Source organism: Hypomesus transpacificus, unplaced genomic scaffold (genome assembly GCF_021917145.1).
Source record: "Hypomesus transpacificus isolate Combined female unplaced genomic scaffold, fHypTra1 scaffold_48, whole genome shotgun sequence".
NCBI classification, from domain to species: domain Eukaryota; kingdom Metazoa; phylum Chordata; class Actinopteri; order Osmeriformes; family Osmeridae; genus Hypomesus; species Hypomesus transpacificus.
Genome location: NW_025813996.1, coordinates 259812 through 287657, shown reverse-complemented (window position 1 = coordinate 287657; position 27846 = coordinate 259812). Strand labels below are relative to the sequence as shown.

At 41.5% G+C, this 27846-nt stretch overlaps 1 protein-coding gene across 4 annotated transcripts; it reads right to left on the bottom strand.

Moving 5' to 3' along the window:
• Positions 1-73: 73 nt before the first annotated feature.
• riox2 (ribosomal oxygenase 2) lies at positions 74-27846 on the bottom strand. 4 transcript variants are annotated; one of them, XM_047017091.1, is made up of 11 exons: positions 27771-27846; positions 5627-6056; positions 5195-5314; positions 4811-4939; positions 4379-4482; positions 4045-4147; positions 2156-2324; positions 1972-2060; positions 1760-1885; positions 1351-1573; positions 74-1038 (listed from the first exon to the last, which is right to left on the bottom strand). In XM_047017091.1, exons 2-10 carry the CDS (start codon positions 6047-6049, stop codon positions 1403-1405), a joined length of 1434 nt encoding a protein of 477 aa, XP_046873047.1. In that variant the 5' UTR covers positions 6050-6056; positions 27771-27846; the 3' UTR covers positions 74-1038; positions 1351-1402. The 4 variants fall into 4 exon arrangements, with proteins under 4 accessions (XP_046873047.1, XP_046873049.1, XP_046873048.1 ...); XM_047017093.1 differs by lacking the exon at positions 27771-27846 and adding an exon at positions 14356-14375; XM_047017092.1 differs by lacking the exon at positions 27771-27846 and adding an exon at positions 14011-14030.

Genomic DNA, 27846 nt, shown 5'->3' with positions numbered 1-27846 from the left:
CCAGTCCAACAGATATTGCTGAATAATAGTTAATACCACAAGCCCTGCTCTGGTAAAGAGGACAGATACTGTGGAACAGTCTGAGTGGAGACTTTAACTTATCTGTTCTAGTCAAATCTTATCTGAGGAATGTGTTGCCTTAAGTTGGTTGCTTATAATTACACTTGAAATATGGTGATTACTCAAGCAATCTCAGTTCCAGTGGTCGAATAATTGAATATAAATGCATATATAGATATACTCTATTCATCAGGGGCGTCGTTAGACCCTTTTTACTGGGGTACGTGCCCCAGTATAAATCTGCTGTGCCCCAGTAAAATCTGAGTTTTAACAATTTACTTTGTCAGTCAGTGCATTAATTTAGATTGATAATCCCAGAAAAAAATCACGCAGTATCCTAATCAACGCTGTGAAATCAAAGCAGTTTAACCAAAACACAAATGCATGCAACATTTCATGTCAGCGCACTCTTGAGCTTGGCAAATAGCCACTGCAGCACGCTAACAGAAGTCCAGGTGTCGGACTCGGAACACATTTCCACTGGAATTTTGGCTCGGGAATTTGTTTTTTTTTATTTTAAGTTGTTTTGCAAAAGCATATAACAGGGAACTTAAATGTTGTTGAGAACAAGACTATGCACACCTAGCTCACCTGGATCTTGAATGCAGCTGGTTGGTAACCTTGTCTGCCAGAAACATAAATGTAAACATAAAATGTTCTGTTGTTTTTGAACGTCTTTGTCATCAGTGTTGTGTCTGAACGTTTCAGCCCTATGCCTGGCAAGTGTGAGAGCGCCTAATTGCGTAGAGGCCAAGAGCGGTACCGCAGACAGATTTCAATCATAGCTCGCAACATATTGAAATACATTTTTGTTCTGGCGAAAGAATGGTGGCAATCCGGGAAAACTTGAGGCTCTTTGAGCCTGACACAGAGCCATCCTCAACAAGCTTGGACAGTGACAACGAAGATGACGACGAGTCAGATGTTGAGGAAGTGGACAGTGAGGGTTGATGAGGTCCAGGAAGAAAGCATTTAGACCTGAAAGGATTCAGGGAAAAACATGCACAAAAAAAAATGGGTTGGGCGGTGGTGATCATAGGAAATACACATTTTTTATTCAACGTTCATGTTTTTGTTGTTCGATGAAAGAACAAAGATCTACTCACAAAATGTCAAAGATTACATTTTTAACAGTTGTATTATAATGTTTGCATGCATGTCTGCTCATGACAAGGTAAAAATTGTTAAATTACCCCAACATTTCCAGTTTATTCCCGTTAATTCCCGTATATTGATGATAACATCCCCTCTATGATACCAAAATTATATAAAACAGGATATTAAGTATACCGTTATTTATTCATAGATGTCATTGTCTAATTGAGACAAGTGCTGGGTTTGCTTAGTCGGTCGGTCGGCACACAACCAGCAAGCTTTCTGTCCAGAGGGCCAGGGCCAGGTTAACCTTGTCTCCATCTGAGGGCAGCTTCAGCTGGGCCACTGGGATGCATTCTGCCCCCTGCAGCTGACTGAGAGCCTGGAGGTGGGTAAGAGGGAAGCGCAGGCCCCGGGGCTGAGGAAAGAGAGGGAGAAATTAAACATACACAAACAGCACAAAGTGTGTTCCTAAAAACATCACAGTTCAGAAGATAAACATTCCACTTCATTCTATTAGTTTGGGATATAACCAATCAAAGCCATATTCAGGTCAGAGCCCAGAGTCTGGGATGAAGGCATGCTTGTGAGGGTGACGTCTTACCTGAGAGTCTAACACATCATCCTCTTCATCGTCATCCTCGTCACCACCACTCCCTCCCATCATGTGTGTCTCCCTGTTGTTTCTCAGAGAGTGTAACACAAATACCACCAACTCTGTGGCCTCATCCTGCACACACACACAGTAGGAAGTGATCAAGTTTTTGCAAACTTCCATGAAAATCATCACCCCAAGAAGAGTAAAGCGTCACTCACTGTTCTATCTTGACTGGCTTCCACTGTCACCAGAATGTGGTCCTTGAACCTCAGACACACAGTATCTTCCAGCGCAGGCATCTTTCCAGCTGTTAAACAACACAATCACACAGAGCAAGAAGCTTATCAAAATGGTGGTTAATCTAAAACAAACATACCTGTGCACGTGCGCACACACACACACCTGGTGAGAGGTCTCCCTGCTGCAGTGTGTAAGGGGGAAGTCTGCTGGTGACAAAGTCTCTTTTCATCTCAGTGGAGCGCAGATCCTGTTTGTCCTGCTCTATCTCATCTGCCAAGCCTCTCAGGAAGGTGGCCAAGCGCCCGCTAGTGTCAGAAGCCCCAATGGCTCCCTGCGAGCAGGAGTGCCAGAGACAGACATGAGGAAAACACAGAGAAACAGACACACACACACACACTTGAGTCACTCACAGTCGAAGTGTAACGACTGTGTTCGTCAACGCTTGACAGTAAGTCTATTTCCTAGAATGGATCCGTCCAACATGCTTTCAGAGATAAGCATGTTTACAAGCTTATGCTGTCTGGACTAGTTAGTGTTCTCTCTGCACTGTGATTTGCTAGACAGAGTGTAATCTGTGTCACTACATGTGACAGCGCAAAACTGCAGAAGAAAGTTTACTTGGATTTGCAAGAAAATTCTGACAAAGGTTTTGGTATTTGAGTTGGGGTGATACTGCGACCTTAAGAACTATAAGTCAAGTGGCAAACAGAATTGTAATACATTACATTAATTCATTTTGCAGAAGCTTTTATCAAAGCAACTTCCAAGAGAAAGCTTTACAAAAGTGCATAGGTCACTGATCTTAACAAGATAGCCCCAAACATTGTGGATAGCCAAAACATAAAGCATACATTGTGAAAAACAAAAGTGCCAAAGGCAAGAACCATAAGAGCATGTAGTTAAACAAGTTACAATTAAACAACATGAACCTCAAAAGTGCAAGAGTGTACTTGTAGAAAAGCAAGCATTAATAATATATTTCACAGTGAGTACAATAATTTTTAATCAGTTACAACTAACCAACAAATCTCTCAATAAGTCATTGTGATCCTGGAGGAAACTAACATCAGGTCCAGCCAGTCATTCCTAAGTACCGTTGTACTCCCGGAACAAGTGCGTCTTGAGCCTTTTCTTGAAGGTCGGGAGACAGTCAGTGTCTCTGATGGAGGTGGGGAGTTGATTCCACCATTGGGGGGCCAGACAGTAGAAGAGCTTGTGTTGAGACAGGGCGCTCTTGAGTGGTGTGACCACCAGAAGGTTGTCAGAACAAGATCGTAGGTGGCGGGTGGGGGTGTAAGGCTGGAAGAGAGACTTGATGTAGTCGGGTGCAGTCCCATCCGCACCTCCAAGTATTTTCTATATTACACAGCTTGAACACGTATAATTTGCTCTAAGACCATTAGTAGTCGAAAATCACTGACTGACTTTTATACTCCTTCTTGCGATCTGTATTCACACTCATGGTGCCTATTTTTCGAAAATGTTCTTAATTGTCTTCTGAAATGTGTTCTTACGGACTTCGGAAGTTCAACGTAAGATATATATGATGCAATTTCTTTGTTATCCAAAATAATGTTAAGTGTGTGGGTATTTTTCAAGGTAGGCCACTGACTGGTCGATACGTACAATGTTCAAGTCTTTCAAGTTCAAGTCTTTTATTTGTCAGGTACACAGAACAACACAAGGTTAGACTGGGCACTGAAATGTATTGCATTGAGTGGGCAACGTGCCGTGTACTGAGTGGGCCGCGCGCCTTGTATTGAGTGGGCCGGTCTAACTCCCGGGTCACTTTTTACCCCCAGTCCGCCACTGCCCCGAGGTTCCTGGCAGAGGATGAAGGGGTCAACGTCGCGGACCCCAGGTGATACATAGTTATAACAGTCAATATGCCTTAAGAAGTACTAAGTTAAAAAAAAATACTTTCAGATTTTTTTTAAGAACACAGAAGAAAAAATGTTTCAAAGGTGTGGTTACTGTGAATGCTGGGAGTATGAGTTCAAGAATAAAAGCCAAGTCTACGCTATCCCTGCCACTGTGGAGTCAGGGCTCACCAGTAACAGTCTGCGGGACATGCCTTCTCGCAGGCTCACATCTCTCTTCATGGAGTCAAATAGGAAGCTGGGAAACACATCCAGCAGGAAGTCTCCCCATGACCTGGGGGAGGATATGAGATCTTAGGTCAAAAACAGGGTCCGATTTTGATGGATGGCAAGGTGTCATTTCAGAGCATTACAGAGGCTTACAAATGGGGCTACTTGAAAAATGCCAACTTTATTGTTTCTCCCTGACTTGAGATTTGACACGACTGTGCTGTGGGATAACTGGAGAGGGGCACATCCAGGGGAGGCTAGGAGGAATTCAGCAGCAGCAGCTGGCCTTACGTACGAGTTCTGATAGGTGCTGAGGGTTAGATGGGTGGAATGTTCCACTCCAACGGGGGTGTCAGCCTGATGAATGGTTCCTCTGGGAAAGTACAGAAGATCACCAGCCTGTATACAGAAAGACCAAACCATCTGTTCAGTTGCCTGCATGACAGACGGTTAGTCCCAGTCATATTATGGACGGACCTGTAGCTCAACATGACTTTCACATGGCTTGTATTTCATTCACAGCAATCAAAAGATGCAGGGTATAAACAAGACTGAATTCGCAATAGCTGCAACAACGTATGTGCATGCCATTTTTATGAACAAACCATCCAGCAGACCGACAAAGTGAGCTACTGAGATGCTAGCTGCTCCTAAAAACTATTAAACTGTTAACATTAAACTCAGACAGCGATCTGGGTTCCATCTGTACCTCAGGGTTGTGCAGTACCTTGAGGATGATGTCGTGGGTGGGCATGCCGATGCAATCCTCTGGCTCCAGGCTGTACTCTCTCGCCAGGGGCACAGTGGGACTGTAGAGACGCCAGTGCTTCTCCCCCTCCAGCTGCAGAATGAACACCTTAAGGGGAAAAAAATGTTTATCGTTAACAGATAAAGAAAAGACATATGCACGAATGGAAAAAAAATCCCAAGACTCGTGTCCTTAAACATCTGAAACCAGTGTGTTAAACAGTACTTTGGCCCAGTGTCAGTGAATTCTGTATGCATATGTGCAATGAAGATTAAATAACATTTGGTCAGTGTAGTGTTGAATCTCTTCAATTTGAATTGAATTGTTGCTGGTTGTTATTTGATCAGTGGAATGTTGTTGTACCTCAACATCGTCGTAGTGGGGAGGTAGTCCCTGGGACTCCTGGGGGGTGATGTAAACGTTGGAGCCCACCAGTGCACCAAAGAAACACTCTAGCTTCTCCTGAATGTGCCATAGTTCATCCTGAACACAGACACCACCACTTGAAATCCACATCTTCCACGGACTGGGGAATAACTCTTCGGAACTTTCTAATCTCGGCATGCCGGTGTGTGCAACATTTGTACTTTACTGCTCCAAGTGGTTTGCTGAGACCCTTACACCCACACATTTGACTTGAGTGTCGCAGGCAAAAATGAATAACTGGCTAATGCAATAAGACACCAAACTATCTATAGATTAACTCTGTATTGAGAAAGTAAATAACTACAGATAGGATACCACTACAGTTTTTAGAACTTGCATCTTCATGGTATTCAAAATCCATCACCTTACTTTGAACCTTTGCGGCTGGTGGAACTGGATGGTTGCTCTCTTCTGGTCGAAATCTTTCCTCAGCTGACTGTAGTTGACACGACCCGTCTTGTTCAGCACTTTTTTCTGTCCCTGGACACAACGACAAACGTTTAGGTCCCGGGCATACTCCAGCCCCAGGGAAGAAAGCTCCTTCAGGTCTGAGAGCTGGAACAGAGACTGGTTGTAGGACGCCAGGGCTGGGTCAGCTCTCTGCAAATGGAGAGGCTTCTTCTCCCAGTAATCCCGAAAGAACTCATCCTGACTCAGAGGTGAGATCAAGCTCTGGAACAGACTGGACGGGGTGTCAAAGCGCAGGGGGGACGATACACCGTTGGAGACAGTCTTTCTCTGTTTGCTGGGGACGTCCTTGTTGGAGGCTGCTGGTCTCCCTTTCTTTGGCATTTTCAGGCTGAGAAAGGAGAAGTGATCCAGCTACTTCGGTTGTCTTTGCATTCAGAATTAAAGTGTAGACTGAGAAATTAACGGTTATCTGGTAGCATAACAATTAAACAACCCATGTTTAGACTATAACACTGTTTACTATAATATAGTAGAGGAACCAAGATACAATGTGTTGTTACAGCCGGGGTACTGTAAAATGTGTAAGTTAAATTCCTTTTTTGACAAGCTAACTTGTTCTTCAATGTATAGTTGGGTGTGCTCACGCCTTCGGCGAGCACAACCATTGTTATCTTTGTTGTGGCGGGCTGATTGTGTGGCAGTGTATTAAGGATAGATGGAGTCACCTTTAACCTATGTTAGGAGAAGGCCTGTTTGAGCAGGATGGAATGTAACTACAGACATTAGGGTCTGCCATGGAAAGCAGGAGGGGGGGGCGAGGGTGTGTGGCTAGGCTGTCTCATATAGAAGGATCTCTTCTGTGTGTGCTTATCTAAATATTCTGCATATATTACCAGGTGTTGGTAGCCTGACGTTGTCATACTCATAATTCTAGTCAGAATATGAGTCTGAAAACTCTCCGTTGGGCTGTGACGATGGGGCGTTTCAACCGAACTCGTAAAACAAATGCCTCTTCGCTCAATTGGATAGACATACAACCAATCAGAGCAACGTAATATGTTGTTTGTTGAACACAAATTCAACCCAAGGGCTCTTTCGTGACGTTGTTGATTACGTTACTGTTGATCATCTGTCCATCATCGTATAAAGCCCGCCCTGGCAATTTCATTGGTCCGCCCAGATCCTGGTTTTATGTAGTTGTTCCCAATACGAGACCCTCCAGACCCAACTTCCCGAACAAATTTTTTTGTGGGCGGGGAGAAGTTGGGCTGGCAGCCAGGCTAAGGTGTTGGGGAGAGTTGGGTGCTTTTCATTCTGTACCAGTGTGTTGATTTACGGGATTTACGTTCCGTTGCACGGTATAGTAGAAATTAAGTTTTTGTGGCGAAAAGTGAAGCTAACGGTGGCTAACTTGCTAGCCACGGTCACTGACGCCACTGACGCCACTGACGCCACTGACGTCACTAACGCCACTAACGTCACTAACGTCACTAACGTCACGAAAACTCGCGTGACTATCTCTAGCAGAACATTAGTTAAGCAGCTCGTTAACTTCTGGGAGATGGCTAGGCTAATTTTTTTACAGCAAGGCAGCTGCAGAAACGCCACAAGCAAAGAGGCCTGGGTAATAACTATTTGCTCATTTTACTTTGTGATATGAAACACAATTGTGATGTGTAATGTACAATATAAGGTAATATTATTGAGGAAGTACATCTACTTTCGGAAACAGTAGTCTACAATTTCACTGAAGCATTAACATCATGACATTAGATTAGCGATGGGCGAACGATGCCTTGTGAAGCTTTGGTGGTTTCTTCCGGATTGTGCCGGCCCAAAGAGCCGAACTATCGGCGCATTGAAAATGAACAGCGTCATCTAGCAGCCGTTTAAACTGGCTGAATGAGGCGTAGTGTTGTCTCCGACAGTAGCGTTAGACTACCCTTCGTTATTCTATATTTAATTAAGGCTACATGTGTTCATTTTGATCTGATATTAGTGCTCACACATTAAAATGTTGTGATACATCCGTAGGCCTTTAGAATTATGTAATTTTCTCACAGTAAAAGTTTAGGAATATCGTAAGAGGGTCCCTGCACTGGGGCGCGAACTCGGGATCCAAGATTCGCATTTACAATATGTTGTCGTCCAACGCTTTAACCAACTACACCACCGAAAACATCGTTTCTTGTTAATGCGGGTGGACGGAGTTTATACGATATGGTCTTTATATCAATTAAACTAGATAACACCGATCTTTTCTTAACATTTGTGATATGTAGGTCTATTGTGAACTGGGGGAACTTTATTTTTACAAATTATTATTACTGTTGACAATGTTGACGAATCATCAACATTTGTCTTCTGGGCACTGTATAGACCTACCTAGTCCTATCATGTTACGTTTCATTTCAATAAAATAACACAACACAAATGCACGGATTTATAATTATTACTATACGGATTTGGCTAAATAATAATGACTGATGGAAGAAACTCTAGCGATGCCTGGTGCTGCTTCTCTGACAATGTGAGATTTGTCTTTAACAAGAAGCGGTGGCTTCGTTCCTTCCATGGCTCTGGTTCAGAAGAGCGGCAAAACTTCGAACCAGTTTGTGACGTTTGAAGCATTGAACGTCATCTGTCACGTGGTTTCGTAATTTGATACAAGCTCCAAAACACTTTTTCGAATCTGTGCGTATTGGTTTTGCGACACAAGCATCTATGCGTCAGTGCCATACGTCCCATCCCTACATTAGATTACAAGTAAACCATTTGTTGGTGAAATTATCATTACCTGTGGTTTCAAACCATTGTAGCTCACTGCAACGCTGTACTGTAGCCTAGTCTAGTAGCTAAAAAAACCCATCTCCACAGCTGTTAACAGTTTGTAGGATGTCAAACGGCGGCACATGTTCGGCAGAACCCTTACTTCAATCAAAAGTCTTTCAACCTATCTGACTAGAGACAACTAACCTGAACTCCATTGCCAGAGCCTAAACGTTGTCAATCTGTTCATGAAAATAATTCATTTCAGCCTAGACCGTACAACAGCAGTAACGTTAAATCGAATTCAACCAACGCAATCGCTACCAAAACAGTCTAGTAGTAGTAGTAGCCAACAATTTACTTTTCAGTTAGCAGATGGTACTATTTGAATCGCGATTCCATCTGAGATAGCTACTGCTGGTAACATCGTTGTTAATATAAGCTTCAAAAGGGGTTCCTTATTAATGAATGAATGCAATATCAGTAGGCTAAATGCCTGAAAATATCACGAGAAGGGAAAAACTTTCAATTGAAAATACCCGCAAGCTGAAATTAATTTAAAAAAAAATTATGATTCACACGAAAGAGGGAGTCTGGAAGCTGAACTGCATCATCTAACAAAGCTATAGTGCTTAAATACAATGCGGGAGAATTCGTTTGAACGTTGTGAAGCAATCGAAGAAATGGTTGAATTTCAAGAGGCAGTGTGGAAGCTGAACTGTATCAACAAAGCTAAGAGCTTAAATAGCCTACAATGCGGGAGAAGCTGAAAGCTGAACTGTTAAACAGAAAAAGAAGTAGGCTAGCACGAAAAGTTTAACTTATTTATTTTTAATAAAAGTCGATAGCCTGTTCTCCTATTCTAAAATGGCCGTAAGTAAGACTACATGACAGTAAACAAAAGCTGCAAGACACCCAATGCAACCGCCACGAGACACTTGCGTACCCCTATCAACAGAACAGTAACTCATGTACCAGTGGAGGCGCTGTCACCACTAGCTACTGTCATGTACCACTGGCATGTACCACTAGCTACTAGTGATGGGAAGTTCGGATCATTTTACTGATTCGGTTCTTTGAATCTCGTTCAGTAAAATGAACAAATCTATGTTCAAGTCATTCGTTCATTTCGGGGGGGGGGGGGGGGGGAGGGCTATACGTCCACTGCAAACACGTATCATATTCTCATGTAGGTTAGTGCATGACATGTGCATCAGCAGATACTATTTCAAAAGAAATTCCTGCATTAAAATAATATATCATGACAGTTTGTATGATTGTCATTTATTATCACACTAGCATTTAATTATCACGGCAAACAATTACACTGCATTAAACTTTAAGTGTAAATGTAAAGTGAAAATAACAAAACCAGTCAGTATGATGACTTGAGCAAATATCATTCACGTCTTACTAAAACAGCGGCCACGCAAAAGGAAATGAAGAAACTCTTTCCTCTACTAAAAAATACAATGCGGGTCACGTGAAAAAAGGATCCAAAGACTCGTAGAAAGACCGAGTCGAGAAATGAACGAATCGTTCATTTCCTCTAACTATAGAGCCTATGCAGGTCACGTGAAAAATGATCCAAAGACTCGTAGAAAGACCGAGTCGGGAAATGAACGAATCGTTCGTTTCCTCTAGCTACCAGTACTGAACCTATGCAGGTCACGTGAAAAATGATCCAAAGACTCGTACCTGAAGACCGAGTTGGGAAATGAATGAATAATTTCTGTTTACTTGGACGAGCAACAGTCCCGATGCGCGGCCACGAGAAAATGAACGAATCACTCTTTGAGAGGACAGTCCGGTTTTCCAGCCTTTTGTCCGGACCGCTGTTGCGTGTCCGTCTTTTCGCCTTTTTGTCCTCCTTTTTTACCCTTCCTGCCCACCGTCGCAATTTACCACTCGAGTAAGTTTTCTGATGCCAAAAAGAAAGACCTCCTTCTAACCTACGTGGAGTTCAGAACCCCCCCCCCCCCCCCTATTAACAACTTTTTGGGGTTGTTCTCCTTTTTGACCCTTTGTCCTCCTTTTTGTACCCAAGTGTCCTCCTTTTCAGGGTCATGCTTCTGGTCACCCTACTCGTTACTCCTGAGTCCTTGTAAGGATTCGTTCAAAATGAATGAATCGTTCACAAACGACACATCACTACTAGCTACTGTCATGTACCACTGGCATGTACCCCTAGCTAATGTCACGTACCACTCGCTTCACTGTCACGTACCACTCGCTACAGTTCAGTACAGTTTGGTTCTAACCGCTCCTGCAAATTTCTCTGACGTTCATATAGTTTAACTTACATAAACAAGTTATACCTTAAAATGTAGGAAGAATTGTCCTCTTTCAGCCAATGTAACTACTAAATAGCTCATATTTACAGATTTTCAGCTATGAGCCTTGAATCGAGAGCAGCCTTTCAAATTCTCTCACTAACTTAAATGGAGAGGTGGGTAAAATTCGTCAGCGAAAGCAAAACGTAGACGTTTTTGAAGCTGCCGGTGTTGTATCACCCGATGGATGACTCTGGATTGGCACCCCCTCGCGGGAGCGCGCGAATCAAAGAGTGAAGGATTTCGTCTTGATATTGCAACCGAACGAAGGGGAAACAGAAGTCTCACATTATACCTTCTTTGTTATAGAATTCAAGAGAAGAATGTCGGTTATCTGTGTAAATATCAGATGCTATTTTTAACACAAAATCCTTAAAATTTGTAATTAAAACCGTATAGTAACGAACGCGAACCAGCATTCTTGCTCCACGACATCGTATTCTGAGGAAATATACCCAGTGTTTCCCACACAGACAAATTTGTGGCGGTGCGCCACAAAATCAACACCGGCCGCCACATATTGCGTTTCGTAATTGTATTTATTTATCGCTATTTAGGTTAAAACACGCAGCGTATTCGTTCAGCTGCATTTCCTTTCCCCTTCTCTCCCTCCGTCTCTCTGTCACTCATGCGTCTTTCTCACATATGCACACAGTCACAACGTCAGCACACGTTAGCAACAATGCATACATACGCAGTTCTAGTAAGACCGACAGCTATATCAGCTGCCACAACTAGATTTCTAATCTTTGGGAAACATTGATACCCCAGTATGATTACCAAAGGAAATGTATTTTCTGTAGCAGGTTCAAAGTATTTCACATGGCTCTTCATACTAATGTATAGGTTCAAAGGCATACGATTTTAATGCAGCTAGCCTGCGCATAGGGTGGGTTACTCAGACAGGTCGAAAACAACAACCTTCTGATCCAGAATAGGCGATCAGCTGTCCTGAGAAGGGACCAAAGGTTCACATGCCTATAGCCTACAAAAGACAAGTACTAAAAACGATATATTAACATCAAAATAAATGTTCTCACCATGAAATCATGTTTTAAGATATGATATATTACTCTTATTGTTTAAGTCAATTCAATAAATGAACAAATAAAACATAATTATCCCCCACCTACTATGGACTATTCTGTTTTCAGACCTGACCAACCTAAACACATGTATTGGTATTAAATTGATGCTATTAAATGTACATTATGCTGGAGTAGAAGGGAAGAAACGTATGCAGGGGGAGAGCATTTCATGGCAGGCCTTGTTTTCCAATTGATGCAAGTGCAATGCACCCCCTGCTAACACCGACTAGGAAAGTGTTACATGCCTCATACTAGTGCCCTCAGTGTATAGTAAGAATAATTTGATGCTGGGATATACAGAACAGACAATAGAGGGGGGTGCATCTCACGACAGGCTTTATGCACCCCCTGCTAACACTGACTAGGAAAGTGTTACATGCCTGAAACTTACTGTGGTTACTTATGCTAGTGCCCTCAGTGTACAGTAAGAATCATTTGATGCTGGGATATACATATCAGACAATAGAGGGGGGTGCATCTCACGACAGGCTTGTTGTATTCCTTATTGTCATGAAATGCACCCCCCGCTAACTCTGACTAGGAAAGTGTCACATGCTTGAAACTTACTGTGGTTACTCATACTAGTGCCCTCAGTGTACAGTAAGAATACTTTGATACTGGGATATACATATCAGACAATAGAGGGGGTTACATTTCATGACAGGCTTAATGCATCCCCTGCTAACCCTGACTAGGAAAGTGTTACATGCCTGAAACTTACTGTGGTTACATGTACAAGCCCCATCTTGTGCAATGCACACACTCACCAAACTCACTCATGTAGGTAATCCCCAAATATAAAGGAAGCCTTTGTTCCAAAAAAGTATTATTTTAATGTAAATAAACCAGCCTAACAATGATTAATGCCAAAACAAATTAAATTACATAAAAACAAACATTTTTACACAAAAGTCATAGGAAGTAACTTGAAAATATATAAATTATAATTAAACTTTGTTTAACACATTAACTAATACAGGGTTTTTCCTACATAGAGAAAATGTTGGCGCGCGCCAAAGCCGTTTTCCCGAGCGCCAATGACAAATCCTGAGCGCCAAAAGGCAAAAAAAGTCAGCGATGAAAAAAAAAAAACTGTTAATCACGCGTGCAATGCATGTCAGCGAATATGTTATCAATAGTATGTTTCAAGTAGGCTACAGCCGAACCCTCGTTCTGTTTTGCTCAATAATAATCAAGTTGATAAGCGTGTCTTCTTGTCTGATCAATACGCAACTGTGAGGTGCTCAAATGGACAGAGCGGCCACTAAACTGTCGTTCCGCTGCGAGGGCCAGCCCGACGTGCACGACTAGTACACCTGTAGCCTACAAATGCAAATTACATTTCCACTCAAAATGCTGACAAAAGTTTGATTTACGATTTCAAACGCAGCCTCCATTGGTATGGTATTCTTAACCTGGAATGATAACATATAGTGCAGTGTTTCCTCTATGGCAACATTTCTGCCGCCACGGTATTAGAAATCAGGCTGTACAAAAGTTTAGTCCGTATATCAGCAGTGATTTTTGGAGTGCATGTCGGAGAACAGCACGGACACACGCTTCACACCGCAGTTGAGATTGCGTGTCTGCGTCCGTGAGAACTGTAAGTCGTATAACTTATGTTGTCTGTTGTCAGTTCTTGAGCCCGTTATTGTATAAGACTATAGTAAATCAAGTTAACTGGTGATTGTCGTTGTTTGTATTCTTCCCCTGCTAGCTAAACTGCACGTCTGTTGATTTGATAGCGATTGCTGCCCTTTCTCAGGTTCGTATTTTAGGTGCATTATTATGCTTAAGTAGTTTTAATGAATAAAAAGTGGGTTTATTGTTAATATTTCCTACAGAATGCTTAGCCTATAAAGATCAAATGAAACAGGCAGTGTACATGCTTCAGAGTGGCCTACCTTAATCAATAGGCTAGGCTACTGACCATTTACAATAAGTTGTTACGTCATTTATTAATTGGCAGCATTTATGCAATTTAGAACATACTTTATAACTTTATTGCTTTAGGGGAAATAGGACGAAAATATGTGTGTGTGTGTGTGTGTGTGGGGGGGGGGGGGGTGCAAAACACTTGGGAATAAATACATTGATTAGAAAAAAGAAAAAAAAGAATATTATATATACATATATGTATAAATATACATACCTATATATCAATATTTTTTTGGGGGGGGGGAGCATTTGACAAATGACGGCCCACATTGCCGCAGTCTCCCGGTCTTGTAGATTTACCCTCTACAACATCCGGAAGATCAGGAGATACCTGTCTGAGCACTCCACCCAGCTGCTAGTCCAAGCACTGGTCCTCTCCAAGTTGGACTACTGCAACTCACTGCTCGCTGGTCTCCCAGCATGTGCAACCCATAGGAAAAAAAAACTCATAGGATTCAGAACACAATCTACCCAGACGCTTCCATGTTACCCCGCTCCTCATCTCTCTCCACTGGCTACCCATCAACGCCCGTATCAGATTCAAGACCCTGGTACTGACCTTCCGAGCAGTGAACGGGACTGCACCCGACTACATCAAGTCTCTCCTGCAACCTTACACCCCCACCCGTCACCTACGGTCTTCCTCAGACAACCGCCTGGTGGTCCCACCGCTCAAGACTGCCAGGTCCCAACACAAGTTCTTCTCCTGCCTGGCCCCCCAATGGTGGAACCAGCTCCCCACCTCAATCAGGGACACTGACTGTCTCCCCACCTTCAAGAAAAGGCACAAGACGCACTTGTTCCGGGAGTACAACGGCACTTAGGAATGCTTGGCTGGACCTGTTGTTAGTTTCCTCCAGGATCACAATGACTCTTATTGAGTGACTTGTTGCTCTTGTAGGTTAGTTACAACGAAGTTAAGTCTTGTACTCGCTGTGAAATATTTTACTATTGATTGTTCTTCTACAGGTACAGTCCTGCACTTTTTTGTGGTTCATGTTGTTTTAATTTGTAACTTGTATAACTGCATGCTCTTATGGGTCTTCCCTTTGGGCACTTGTTTAGTTTTTTCACAATGTATGCTTCATGTTTTGGCTGCTTGCAATGTTTGGGACTACCTCGTTGTTATGATCAGTGACCTATGCTCTTTTGTAAAGCTCTCTCTTGGAAGTCGCTTTGGATAAAAGCGTCTGCTAAATGCATAAATGTAAATGAGAACAAATGACTTTTTTGGGATTATCTGCACGCAAGGCACGAGTAGTCCTCCAATAGTTTAGGCCTCTGCATGCACACATAGTGTTACCATCTCCCACAGATGTCACAGCAGATCTTAGAAAAAATTAGAGTCCTTTAATTTGGGAACCATCACTTCAGGCATGTAACACTTTCCTAGTCAGTGTTAGCAGGGGGTGCATTAAGCCTGTCGTGAGATGCACCCCCCTCTATTGTCTGTTCTGTATATCCCAGCATCAAATGATTCTTACTGTACACTGAGGGCACTAGTATGAGGCATGTAACACTTTCCTAGTCGGTGTTAGCAGGGGGTGTATTGCACTTGCATCAAATGGAAAACAAGGCCTGCCATGAAATGCTCTCCCCCCCGCATACTTTTCTTCCCTTCTACTCCAGCATTATGTACATTTAATAGCATCAATTGAATACCAATACATGTGTATAGGTTGGTCAGGTCTGAAAACAGAATAGTCCATAGTAGGTGGGGGATAATTATATAGAGTAATATATCATATCTTAAAACATGATTTCATGGTGAGAACATTTATTTTGATGTTGATATATCGTTTTTAGTACTTGTCTTTTGTAGGCTATAGACATGTGAACCTTTGGTCCCTTCTCAGGACAGCTGATCGCCTATTCTGGATCAGTAGGTTGTTGTTTTCGACCTGTCTGAGTAACCCACCGTATGCGCAGGCTAGCTGCATTAAAATCGTATGCCTTTGAACCTATACATTACTATGAAGAGCCATGTGAAATACTTTGAACCTGCTACAGAAAATAAATTTCCTTTGGTAATCATACTGGGGTATATTTCCTCAGAATGCGATGTCGTGGAGCAAGAATGCTGGTTCGCGTTCGTTACTATACGGTTTGAATGGCAAATTTTAAGGATTTTGTGTTGAAAATAGCATCTGATATTTACACAGATAACCGACATTCTTCTCTTGAATTCTATAACAAAGAAGGTATAATGTGAGACTTCTATTTCCCCTTCGTTTGGTTGCAATATCAAGACGAAATCCTTCACTCTTTGATTGTCGCGCTCCCGCGAGGGGGTGCCAATCCAGAGTCATGCATCGGGTGATACATCACCGGTAGAGTTGTATTTCTGACCGCACAGACATATAAAGGACATCTCTGGTTTCGGCAGAGTCTTGGGTCTCGGAAAATATAATTTTTTTTTGGGACGTATAGTTTTGCGTCAATCATGAAATAGCTGTGTCGTCACTTGAACCCATGCAGTTGCTCTTGAGAAAATGCGCTCGGCTACACAACCGGCAGTTCTCGAATCGATCTCACGGTACTTTAATGGCGATGTCACAGTGACGTATCCTCGGCGCCGTCTCAAGTCGGACAAAAAGTCCAACCAGAATTCACTGGCTGTTTATCAATCCGAAGAACGCTGAGAACGCAAGTACATTCTTTTGATTCTTTTGATTCTTTTGGTTAGGGTTTTCCTGGACTCGCAGCATTATGATAACACTGACTCACTACAAAAACTAGATAACAAAGCTAAAAAATGGTCCGTCTACCTGTAATTTTACGTTTTCGGTAGCCCTTGCTAACTTACAGTACCTGTTAACTAGTGTTTGCACTGCACTGAGATGCTATAGCTAGGTTATCGACAAGTCGGAGCAAATTTACAAATTAGCCGTTTCATCAATAAAATAAGAACATTTTCAGCGACTGAACTGCCTATTTCTCGTCACATTTTAATTCAGATGCTGATTTACACGTACCGTTTAGCTGAAATATGAAAAGTAAAAAATTACATTTGTGAGGTTTGTCCGCCTCGCTTGACATCTTGCAATGACTTCTGGGAAATCAGAAGCGTTCTCTCTGGTCAAGTCACCATCCGATGCATCCTCTGTAAAAGGGGCGGATCAGGAACATTTCCGGGTATTTTTGGCGTTCTTGGTGACTTGTGTTCTTTGGATTGGAACCGTACTTGGGCAATAAAAGATGACGTCAAACGAGTTAGCAAGAACACAAGAACGGAAAAAAACGTGGATTGATAAACAGCCACTGTTTCAAGTCAGCCGCCTGCAGCCGGCTGCAGCGCCGCATGAAGTCGGGTCATGTCGAACGCACCTAATGTTATCGAGGAATGCGGAAGTAAAGCGTGTCTCACGCGACCTAATCAGAATGTTTGTAAACAAAGGTTGCCAAGACACTTCCGGGTGGATAACTGTCATCCTGTCAACAGCAGTTAGTATGGTAGCATAGCATAGCCGAAATCTTGTTTGTTTGGGGTTGTAATGTTAAATGTACACAGGCATGTAAAGGATAAGGCATTTTCCGTTTTGCCACGGTTGAATCGAAATCGACCCAACGGAACCTGTGGATAATGTTTGCACAGATCCAGCTATAGTAGCCTAATCTACGTTTACCGGGCGGTCTCCCTGCATCTAACGCCGGTACCAATGGACAGGCTGGCAACCAACCACTCATGACCGGATTTAACAAAGACATTTCCTCACAGATAATTTATAAAACGTTTTTGTTGGGTTGCTGTTGAGTAGCATACCGTTGGGTAGCATATCGTGCAAGCTTGCTAGCGTGAGAGTACTAGTCCAGTTGATGTAAATAAACAAACCACACACAGTGGCGTGATCTGGCTGGAGTTTTTCATTTACAGGCCATTCAATTTCAGGCCTAGGGCCTAAACCTCAGGTCAAACTACAAACATCATAACACACTCAAGGCTCTAATAGGTATTCAGCCCTTTGGCTCAATATCATTTGTTTACAAAATGTGGGGAGGAAGAATATCAGACAAGGAGATCGGTGCACAGTCTGACTTGTACACTAACATCAATTCAGGAGATCAGGTTATGGCAGACAGGGGTTTTTTGATTGTTGAAGAACTGGCTAAATGTGGTGCCACACTAGTCATGCCTTCATTCCTCAAGGGGAGAAAGCAGCTATTATTTTGCTAGGCCAAACACTATTAAAAAATATATGTTTTTATATGTTGTTGTAGTCTATCAAATATAATTTGTTTTAACACTTTAGACAATATAGAGCGATAGGCCTGTAGTTTTCTATGCTAGATACCTTACAGGTTTTGTCCTTAATAACTGGCACTAATAGTACCGATAACATGGAGTCAGGCAATATGCCATGTGCTAATAATCCAAAGAAACATATCGCAACACTGAGATTCTATGGCTTGCATACTTCAAGAGTTCAGCTGTTAGTTGATCAAGACCACACGCTTTGTTCACTGCCAATTTCTCAATAGCATGACACACTTCATCAGGTCTAATGGCCATGCCATCATTTTTTGTGACATCACCAACCTGATATTCAGCACTCTCAACAGTTAAAAATCTCTCAAATATGTTTCCCCCACCGTTCAGCAATATATTCATCCCCAGAGATCCCATCAATCGTGGACGGCAAAGGCATCTTGCTGTTATTGATAACCTTAACTTCCTTCCAGAATTCATACAAATCATTCTGCTGAAACTTCCATAGATCATATTCTGTGAGCTTTGTCCAGTCCAGTCTTCTATTTGGCTAATAATTAGGGGAGAGCGGGGGCAAAAGTAACAAAGCGATTTTCTCAGAGCCCTGACTTCATTTGCTTTCCAAGTTATGACAGCACCTTCAGCATGCAACCATTGATGGAACTGCCAAATTTCACGTGATTTTGTCATCGTTTGCCGCTGTTGGGTGCGGAAAGCACTTTTCGTGTGCGCAAAGTAAATTACTGAGGCGGTCCTTTTTTGCTAATTAGAAGTTGTGTTTCCCATTTCATGTGTCACAGATCAATCTACAGGTTATTTAGTGCTCTAACACATTCTGAAGGTTGCCTTGTCAGAGTTTTTCAGTATAAAAGTAAATCTGGTTTAAATGTCAGGAGTTCCTGTCGGGACGAAAGTAACACTTGTTACTTTTGTCCCGCCGCTAATGCAATAGTATGTGGTGAATTTCTGTTTGTGGAAAGCATTTATTAAAACATGTTTATGTCATATTATATCAACAGAATATGCCAAGAGTGAGGGTCAGAAAGACAGACAGAGGTCTGATTCAGTAAAAAATGATAATAAATATTTGATACAACTGAAATGTAAAATTCATAGTTTTTTTTGCAAAACTAATGGACTAAATATGTTTGCAGTTACATATTAACAAGGTCATAGTCAGGTATATGTAAAATATGTATATTTCAGGGTTCATACACATTTTGACCAACGGATTTCCATGACTTTTCCATGCCTTTTCAATGACTTTAAACAAAATTTCCATGACCAAACTTTTTGTGAAATCTTGGTGTATACGTTAAAAAGTTGTATTACACGGCTGTTCGTAATACTGTAGAATGCTTCATTCACTTAAATGGGGCTTCCCAACGTTCTGCGGTGAACAATTTTTTTACATTTGAACTTTGCTATGCATATTTGACCGCTGTCAAGGGAAATGGCCGTAAGCCTCGGATTCACATCTTTCGTAGCACTCCGCAAGCAGTCCGGTAACTTTTCAACACCAGCGTACTCCGTTGCTTAGCGACATCAGCTGATTTGAAGCCTAAAGAATGTTCAACGTCTACGAAGTTCAACGTCAAACTATTTTTCTGCTGATCAACACGACGAACGGTAACAAATAAATTTTAAAAAGACACACTGTGTTAAGTTATTTTTTTGGCAAGTAGCCGTGTAATAAGTGGCATAATGTGCGCCGGTCATAGTCGGGAAAATAAGCCCCTTCAGCCCACATTACCTCCGCAGTTAGGACTTAATTTTTTGTCACAGCATCGGTTATCGAACCCTGCTGCTAGGCGTAGCAGTGGACCTCACTGTGGTGAGAAAGCCGGTGATGGGTGCTGCTGTAGCTTTGCTAGCAGCACCCATCACCGGGCTGCTGTAGCTTTGCTAGCAGCAGCGCTCTGATGTTTGCTACCTTTGGAATGGCTAGTTAATGCCGCCTCTCCCATGTTTGAAATGTCGAATGATTTTCCACCACACAACCGACATTTTGCTCGTCCCGGGTCTTTGTCTGTTTAATGTATCTTTCCATTTGTAGCCAAGCATCGTTAAAGCTACACTTTCCTGGCATTTTGAATTATCCCTCGCGCTTCTCTGAGTTACTGTTGCTATGGCCATCTAACTTTTCAGTTAGTATGAGAGCGTATGCCTGCTTATATTTTGAACGTATTTCTTTTAAACGCATGTGAATTATTTAAAACTAGGCGTAAATGAACAACATGAAAATATGATTATAACAACTTTCCATGACTTATCCACTTTTGGGATTTCATTTTTTCAAGCACTTTTCCAGGCCTGGAAATAACCATTTTAAAATTCCATGACTTTTCCAGGTTTTCCATGACCGTACGAACCCTGATATTTAAAAACCAGAGTAACACAAAAAAATCGAGCTTGTATCGTTGTGTTACTTTTGACCCACCCCTGGGTTACTTTCGTCCCAACTGATGGGGTCGAAAGTAACAATATGCAACTTGTGTTCAAAATGAAATTATACTGAAGTTATTCGACATTTGTACAAAATACCATCTGGTATTGATAGACCACACTTATAAGTTATAGACCCAAGCAAAAATATATCTATGTCTAAAACATTCTCTTTTAAAATTAAGTTTTTCGCCCCCGCTCTCCCCTATCATAGCTAGTCAGCTCAGGTAGACTGTCAAGATTTATTATCATAGAGACAGGTATGTGATCTGCTGTGGCTGGACCATACAGGGTATTTATATCTTCCGACAAAACCACATATTCTGCATCATATGGAACTGCGGTCCTGCGGGTACATAATTACGTATTGGTTCGAAAGCATACGCCATAGGATGAACAGGGATAGGTATGATGGGTCGATTTTCTTCAATTTTTAATGCAGTTTGGCGGGTTGAAATTGAGCCCAACCATTCTCGTGACGTCACATGTATACGTTATTTAACATGGCGGCGCCCATGTCTTTTTAAGTACATAATTTACACACTAGATTTTCGATTAGTACAGGGCTCCAGACTGCGACCAAATGGTAGCATTTTGCGACCAGTTTTTGAGACGGTGCAAGCATTTTTTACAAGCACTCGCGCATGTCCGACCTACAAATTTGGAATGTATTGAGTGTGCAATGTCAGCACACGTTAGCAACGACGCATAGATACGATGTTCTAGTAAGACAGCGATATCAGCAAGCCCTCAGCATTAGTACTGTAGCTAAAATTCTAGTCTAGGCTATTTTTCGCTAAGTTCCTACGAACATGTCTTAATCTGCCAGACAAGTAGGGCTGTCCCCGACTAAGATTTTCTTTGGTCGACCAAAACTCGACTAAGACGTCTGAAAATTGACTAATCGAACTTCGAAACGCTTAAAAAAAAAAACACGTACATTGCAGATTCAGCCGCTAATAGCCTACTAATAATAGGACTCATATCACCAGTCCTGTTGTAACCGAATGCCGATGGTATTTAGTATATCTTACAATGTACTAAAAATTTAAAATATTGTTTGTTTAACATGCAAATCATCAGAGCGCGCTTATCAATGCCTGAAAACTTGCAGCATGCGAACTTACGTAGAAGCTGAGTGGGGAACGTTGCAACAGAGAAAGATTTTGTCTTGGCCGGAGAAGATAATGTCATTCGATTTGGATGTGATTCTTATAATAGGCATATTGCTTTTTCAACCCAGCGCGTTAGCATGAGTGAAGTAGGGCTAGGCCAACTTGCTACCCATCAACGCCCGTATCAGATTCAAGACCCTGGTACTGACCTTCCGAGCAGTGAACGGGACTGCACCCGTCTACATCAAGTCTCTCCTGCAGCCTTACACCCCCACCCGTCACCTACGGTCTTCTTCAGACAACCGCCTGGTGGTCCCACCGCTCAAGACTGCCCGGTCCCAACACAAGCTCTTCTCCTGCCTGGCCCCCCAATGGTGGAACCAGCTCCCCACCTCCATCAGGGACACTGACTGTCTCCCCACCTTCAAGAAAAGGCTCAAGACGCACTTGTTCCGGGAGTACAACGGCACTTAAGAATGCTTGGCTGGACTTGTTAGTTAGTTTCCTCCAGGGTCACAATGACTCTTATTGAGTGACTTGTTGCTCTTTTAGGTTAGATATAACGAAGTTAAGTCTTGTACTCGCTGTGAAATATTTTACTGTTGATTGTTCTTCTACAGGTACAGTCCTGCACTTTTGTGGTTCATGTTGTTTAATTTGTAACTTGTATAACTGCATGCTCTTATGGGTCTTCCCTTTGGCACTTGTTTAGCTTTTCACAATGTATGCTTCATGTTTTGGCTACTTGCAATGTTTGGGACTATCTCGTTGTTATGATCAGTGACCTATGCTCTTTTGTAAGCTCTCTCTTGGAAGTCGCTTTGGATAAAAGCGTCTGCTAAATGAATAAATGTAAATGTAAACTTACGTTTTTCAGGTGGTAGGCTACATCATTTTCGACGTCGAACTATGAAAAATAAACCGTTGTTGGCAGAGTTTGCATTCAACGTTTTTAGAGTCACCCGGTACTTTGTAAATGTACACTAATAAAATGCCGCCATACCACAGATGTCTTTGCCATTTTGACTAATAACACCAACGAAGTAAGCAATGGCAGAGTTTGTAGTTCTGCAGCCAATTGTGCTCGTGCGGTGTGCAAAATACCAAACCAAAACAAAGCGCAGATTAACGAAAGGGAAAACAGTAAAGCCTTTTCTTTTAAATTATATATTTTAAGAGTTGGTTTATTTGTCTTAAATAATATAATATATAATTTATGTTGAACATTTCGTTAATTCAGCAATGACGACACAAGCGGGAATCAGATCTCACACTGTTATACGGCAACTCGACTAAAACAATCTTAGTCGACCAAGAGCATATCGACCAGAAAATCGACTGGTCGACAAAGTGGGGACAGCCCTACAGACAAGTGGGTTCCCCTTCGTTCTTTTGGTGAGCAGTTTCACAAGCCCTTCTTATCCGGCGTCATGGAGCCTAGCAGCTACTTATTTACCACTAGCGTTCCTACTGTATCCCTGCCTGTGTTTGAGCTTGCTGTTATACTCAGCAAGTATGTGTTGTGGTGTCCGAGGACTGATCGAAAAGTGCATCATACATACAAGTCATTTAGCTAAGACTTGAATGTACAGTACATAATGTCACATTAAATAATGTATTTAAACTCAAGCTTGTGTGGTGCGTCGCTGTATATCAGTTGTAAAAATGACAGTAAAAAAACGGACCCGTCTGTATGGAGCTAAATCAGGGCCAAATGTTTTGTTAATTCGAAGAAAAAAAATCTTTAGTCAAAACTAAAGCTTGACATTGAAAATTTCAGTTTTGGTTGAAAACTTGAAAAATAAAACCATGTATTCAAAAAAAAAAAATAAGTGTGCCAATTTTGTTTTCAGGCTGAATTTTGTTTAGATTAAATTCTGGAATAAGTTATTAATTTTCATTTTTCACTTTCATATTTCAATGCTTTCAGATTTTATTTTACCGCTTCAATTTTTATTTTCTGAGTTTCATTAGTTTTCAGCATTTTTTTTTTTTTTTTTCAGGTTCAGACTTTGGCCCCAGTTTTGCGTAAGGGGCATGGCTTCAACTCAGAGGCGGGAATTATGAGTGACAGCCTAACAAATAGGCAGAAGACTCGGCAGTCGGCATGACGTCCGCTCCGCCAACCCAGTCTCATACTCCTGCGTATCTATGACACGGGTTTACACATCTATTTTGCGTGCCATATATACGCCAAATCGCTGTTTTGCGTGCAGTTCATTCTCAAATTCCTCCCATCCATTTCTATCATGTTATCATTTCAACAGAAAATGCGTCTCTATCACACGCAGAACTTCATTAACTCTTTATCCATTATACGTCATACATCATTCAGACTCGGATTTTACGGAGATTCACGATATCAAAGCTTCCAAAAGTATTTTTTACACGTTTTTGTGGGGTAATTTTCACCTCAACCACCTTTAAATAACAACCAATAATTATTAATTGCCACCAACAAAACAGATAGGCACACACACACACAGGAAATATAAGATGTAGTCTATACAGGCCAGGTTCTTGCCAGCTATGGAAGGGTGGGCTGTGGAGATTTTTTATTTCTGATTTAACTCTTTATAACTCGAGACAACTATCATCTCAATATTTATCACACACGTCTAATTAGTGATCTCCGATATGGCGTATATATGGCACGCACAATAGATGTGTAAACCTGTGTCATAGATACGCAGACGTATGAGAATGGGTTGGCGGAGCGGACGCCATGCCGACTGCCGAGTCTTCTGCCTCTTTGTTCGGCTGTCACTCATAATTCCCGCCTCTGAGTTGAAGCCACGCCCCCTACGCAAAATCGGGGCCTAAAGTCAAAAAAAATAAAAATAAATGAAACTGGAAAAAAAGAAAAAATAAACTCATAAAAAAACATTTGAAGCCGTAACATTTTTTGGGAATCTGACAACATGAAATGTGAAACTGAAAATATGAAAGTGAAAAATGAAAATTAATAACGCATTCAAAATTATTCCAGAATTTAATCAAAATGTTATTCAACCTGAAAATGTTTTGGCATACTTATTTTTTCTTTGAATAAATGGTTTTATTTTTCACGTTGTCGACCAAAACTTACATTGTCAATGTAAGTTCTAGTTTTTCGACTAAAGATTTTTTTTTCGAATTAACAAAACATTTGGCCCTGATTTAGCTCCATACATCTGCAACCGACGCAAGCACAACCCACAATTTCCCCAGAAATTTGCCTTGCAAAAGTGCTAAACGTAAACCCCCTTGCTAATATTAATCCCTAATTTCACTGGATAACAATTAATACATTTATGTATTATTATGCAAAATATTGAATACATTAAAAAACTAAGGATGTCCCTTTCTTCATGAACTACCAGCATCAAATGTTAATAAACAATATATTTAAAAATATATATTTTGGGGGGTGCTGAGATTAAATTTAGGGGTGCTTGAGCACTCCTAAAAAGGGTCAAAAATTGCCACTGAATTGTACCCTCTCTAGTTACATTAATAAATGCATTGGAGGTAAATATAAGGTGTGCCCCCTTAATTTTCTGCTTGCGCTCCTAAAAGTTTCAGTCAGGGTCTACTGTGTCTGTGCTCCTAGTAAAAAAGGTTAGTCTGGAGTCCTGCATTAAAAGAATATGGCATACAGTTGTATGTTATATAATTTTTTATGTCATTAAATGTTTATACTATTATAATATCACTGTGTTTAATCGCAGTTCAGTTCCACTTTAAGTTTGGCTACCAGTAGCAACAGCAGCTAGGCCAGCTTGCTCGTAGCAACATTTTCTGAGGTCATCTTCTCCACCGTGCACGGCTCTAGTCTAAAGACTGATTCAGTCTCGTCACTTTAGCTAGCTACCTACGTAGCTCTAACTTTCGTCTGTGCTAAATGCATACTACAGTAGTGTAGCTAGTCTAGACTAGTAGGCTAGTAAACGTAATTCCTTCTAGGAACGGTAGGTCCTAGCCATAGAAACCAGAATAATTATATGGATATGACACTAAATTAAAATGAGCTTCTTAAATTAATTTGCTGAATTAATATATTTCATTGATAACTTAGCACTATTTGTGTAGCTATGTAGCCTACTGTAACGTTGTAATGTGTAGAGCTAGCGTTAGTGCTACCTCCTGGGAAACGGTCTAACGTTAGGCTATTATAACGTTAGGCTATTATAACGTTATATGAACTCATCACTTTATTCCTGTCACACTTAACCTAATGTAGAGAGTAATACAACTTATAAAATGGGGAGGAGTTGAAAACGGCTCTGTGAAGTCGAACATTCCAGCTTCTCGTGGTTTGCTGCGTTGATGTCAGTCATGGCCGATCAAGCGCTGTTTGCTTACTTTACTTTATTTATAATTTAACTTAGTCTTTCCGTTAGTGAAAAAGGCTGACTAAAACCCTTTCTTCAACACATTTTTTATTCAATTAAACTTTTTTGAGCGTTGGCAAAACTGAAGGTGTCCGAATATTCCAAAACACGCGTCAAAGTTGTCGTGTGTGAGTCTGGCCAATCATGAAATAGGGGTTATGCGGAGCGCTCAGCGTTCGAACCGGAAAACAGATGTAATCGTTTCCGCTTCTCACTTCTGTATACATCTGCAGCGCTAGGTGATCCAAATAACTTATATTGACAGGGAAGTTCAATGATTTTATAAGTTGTATTACACTTTACATTAGGGTAAGTGTGACAGGAATAAAGTGATGAGTTCATATAACGTTATAATAGCCTAACGTTAGACCGTTTCCCAGGAGGTAGCACTAACACTAGCTCTACACATTAACTACAACGTTACAGTAGGCTACATAGCTACACAATTAGTGCTAAGTTATCAATGAAATATATGAATTCAGCAAATTAATTTAAGAAGCTCATTTTAATTTAGTGTCATATCCATATCATTATTCTGGTTTCTATAGCTAGGACCTATCGTTCCTAGAAGGAATTACGTTTACTAGCCTACTACTAGGCCAAAAAAAACGTTAAAGTTAGCAGGTATATAAGATTAGGCCTACGCTACGACAAAATTGACCTGTAAATAAATACTGTCACACTGGTAGTTGTTGCAGTTGATTGCCAAACACTGCATTCTTTGAGTCCACTTGGACTTCTACAGGGACAGTCTTCTTTTGACTGTTTTAATCGTCTGCGAGCAAAAGAGGCTACTCCCCAGGGTACTTGGGGCTCTGGAAGTCCGCTTGGCAATCCTGTGTACATGGGAAATTGTAATTAAGGGTAGCTCCTTTAAACACCGGCTATAGTAGGTGGCCTTTACTACGCTGTGTTTACCTCAAAAGCGGCCGGCGAGAAGTAGTTACATCTGTTTTGTAGAACCCGGAAGAATGTTGCGCATAACCCCTATTGCTGTGTCGTCACTTGAACCCGTGCAGTTGCTCTTGAGAAAATGCGCTCGGCTACACAGCCGGCAGTTCTCGAATCGATCTCACGGTACTTTGATGGCGACGTCACAGTGACGTGTCCTCGGCGCCGTCTCAAGTCGGACATAAAGTCTAACCAGAATACACTTAATCAAGTCAGCCGCCTGCAGCCGGCTGCGGCGCCGCATGAAGTCGGATCTTGTCGAACGCACCTATTGTTACTGACAATGATCGCTTCCAGTAAACTTCTTTTGAATTAGCCATTTCCCCCTAAATAAATGTCAAACTTATTGGCGTTTTTGGGGGGCATATTTTCAGTTAGCAGATGGTAGGCTACTGTTTCAATCGCGATTCCATCTAGCTAATAATACTGCCGGTGACAACGTTACTTAGAATAGCTTGTTTCAAGGGGGTTTAGCTTGTTTCAAAGGTGGTTCTTAATAAATGAATGCTATATGAGTGGTCTAAATGCTTGAAAATATCACTACTGTAAAAGGGGAAAAGTTATGGTGACGTTTAAGTCACCTAAATTGGGTTAGGTTAATTCTACATTTACATTTAGTAATCTTAGCAAACGCCCGTATCCTGAGCGACTTACATGCACACTTCACTTTTTGTATTTTGCAGCAACAAATGTAAGCTATCCTTTTAAATCTATGCGATCTTCATAAATAATAAGTAGGCATATAAAATATACAGAAATATCAGTTGTAAAAATAGCAGTTAAGAAACGGACCCATCTGCAAGCAAGCACACCCTACAATTTGTGGTTGTACCCTCTCTAGTTATAATTTACATTCTCTAAATAGAGTATAAGGAAAATGTACCTTCTCAGTTCCAGTGTATGAACCACGCGTATAGAACGGCAACATGTGTTGTGTCCCACAACGTAACAGGTCCGAC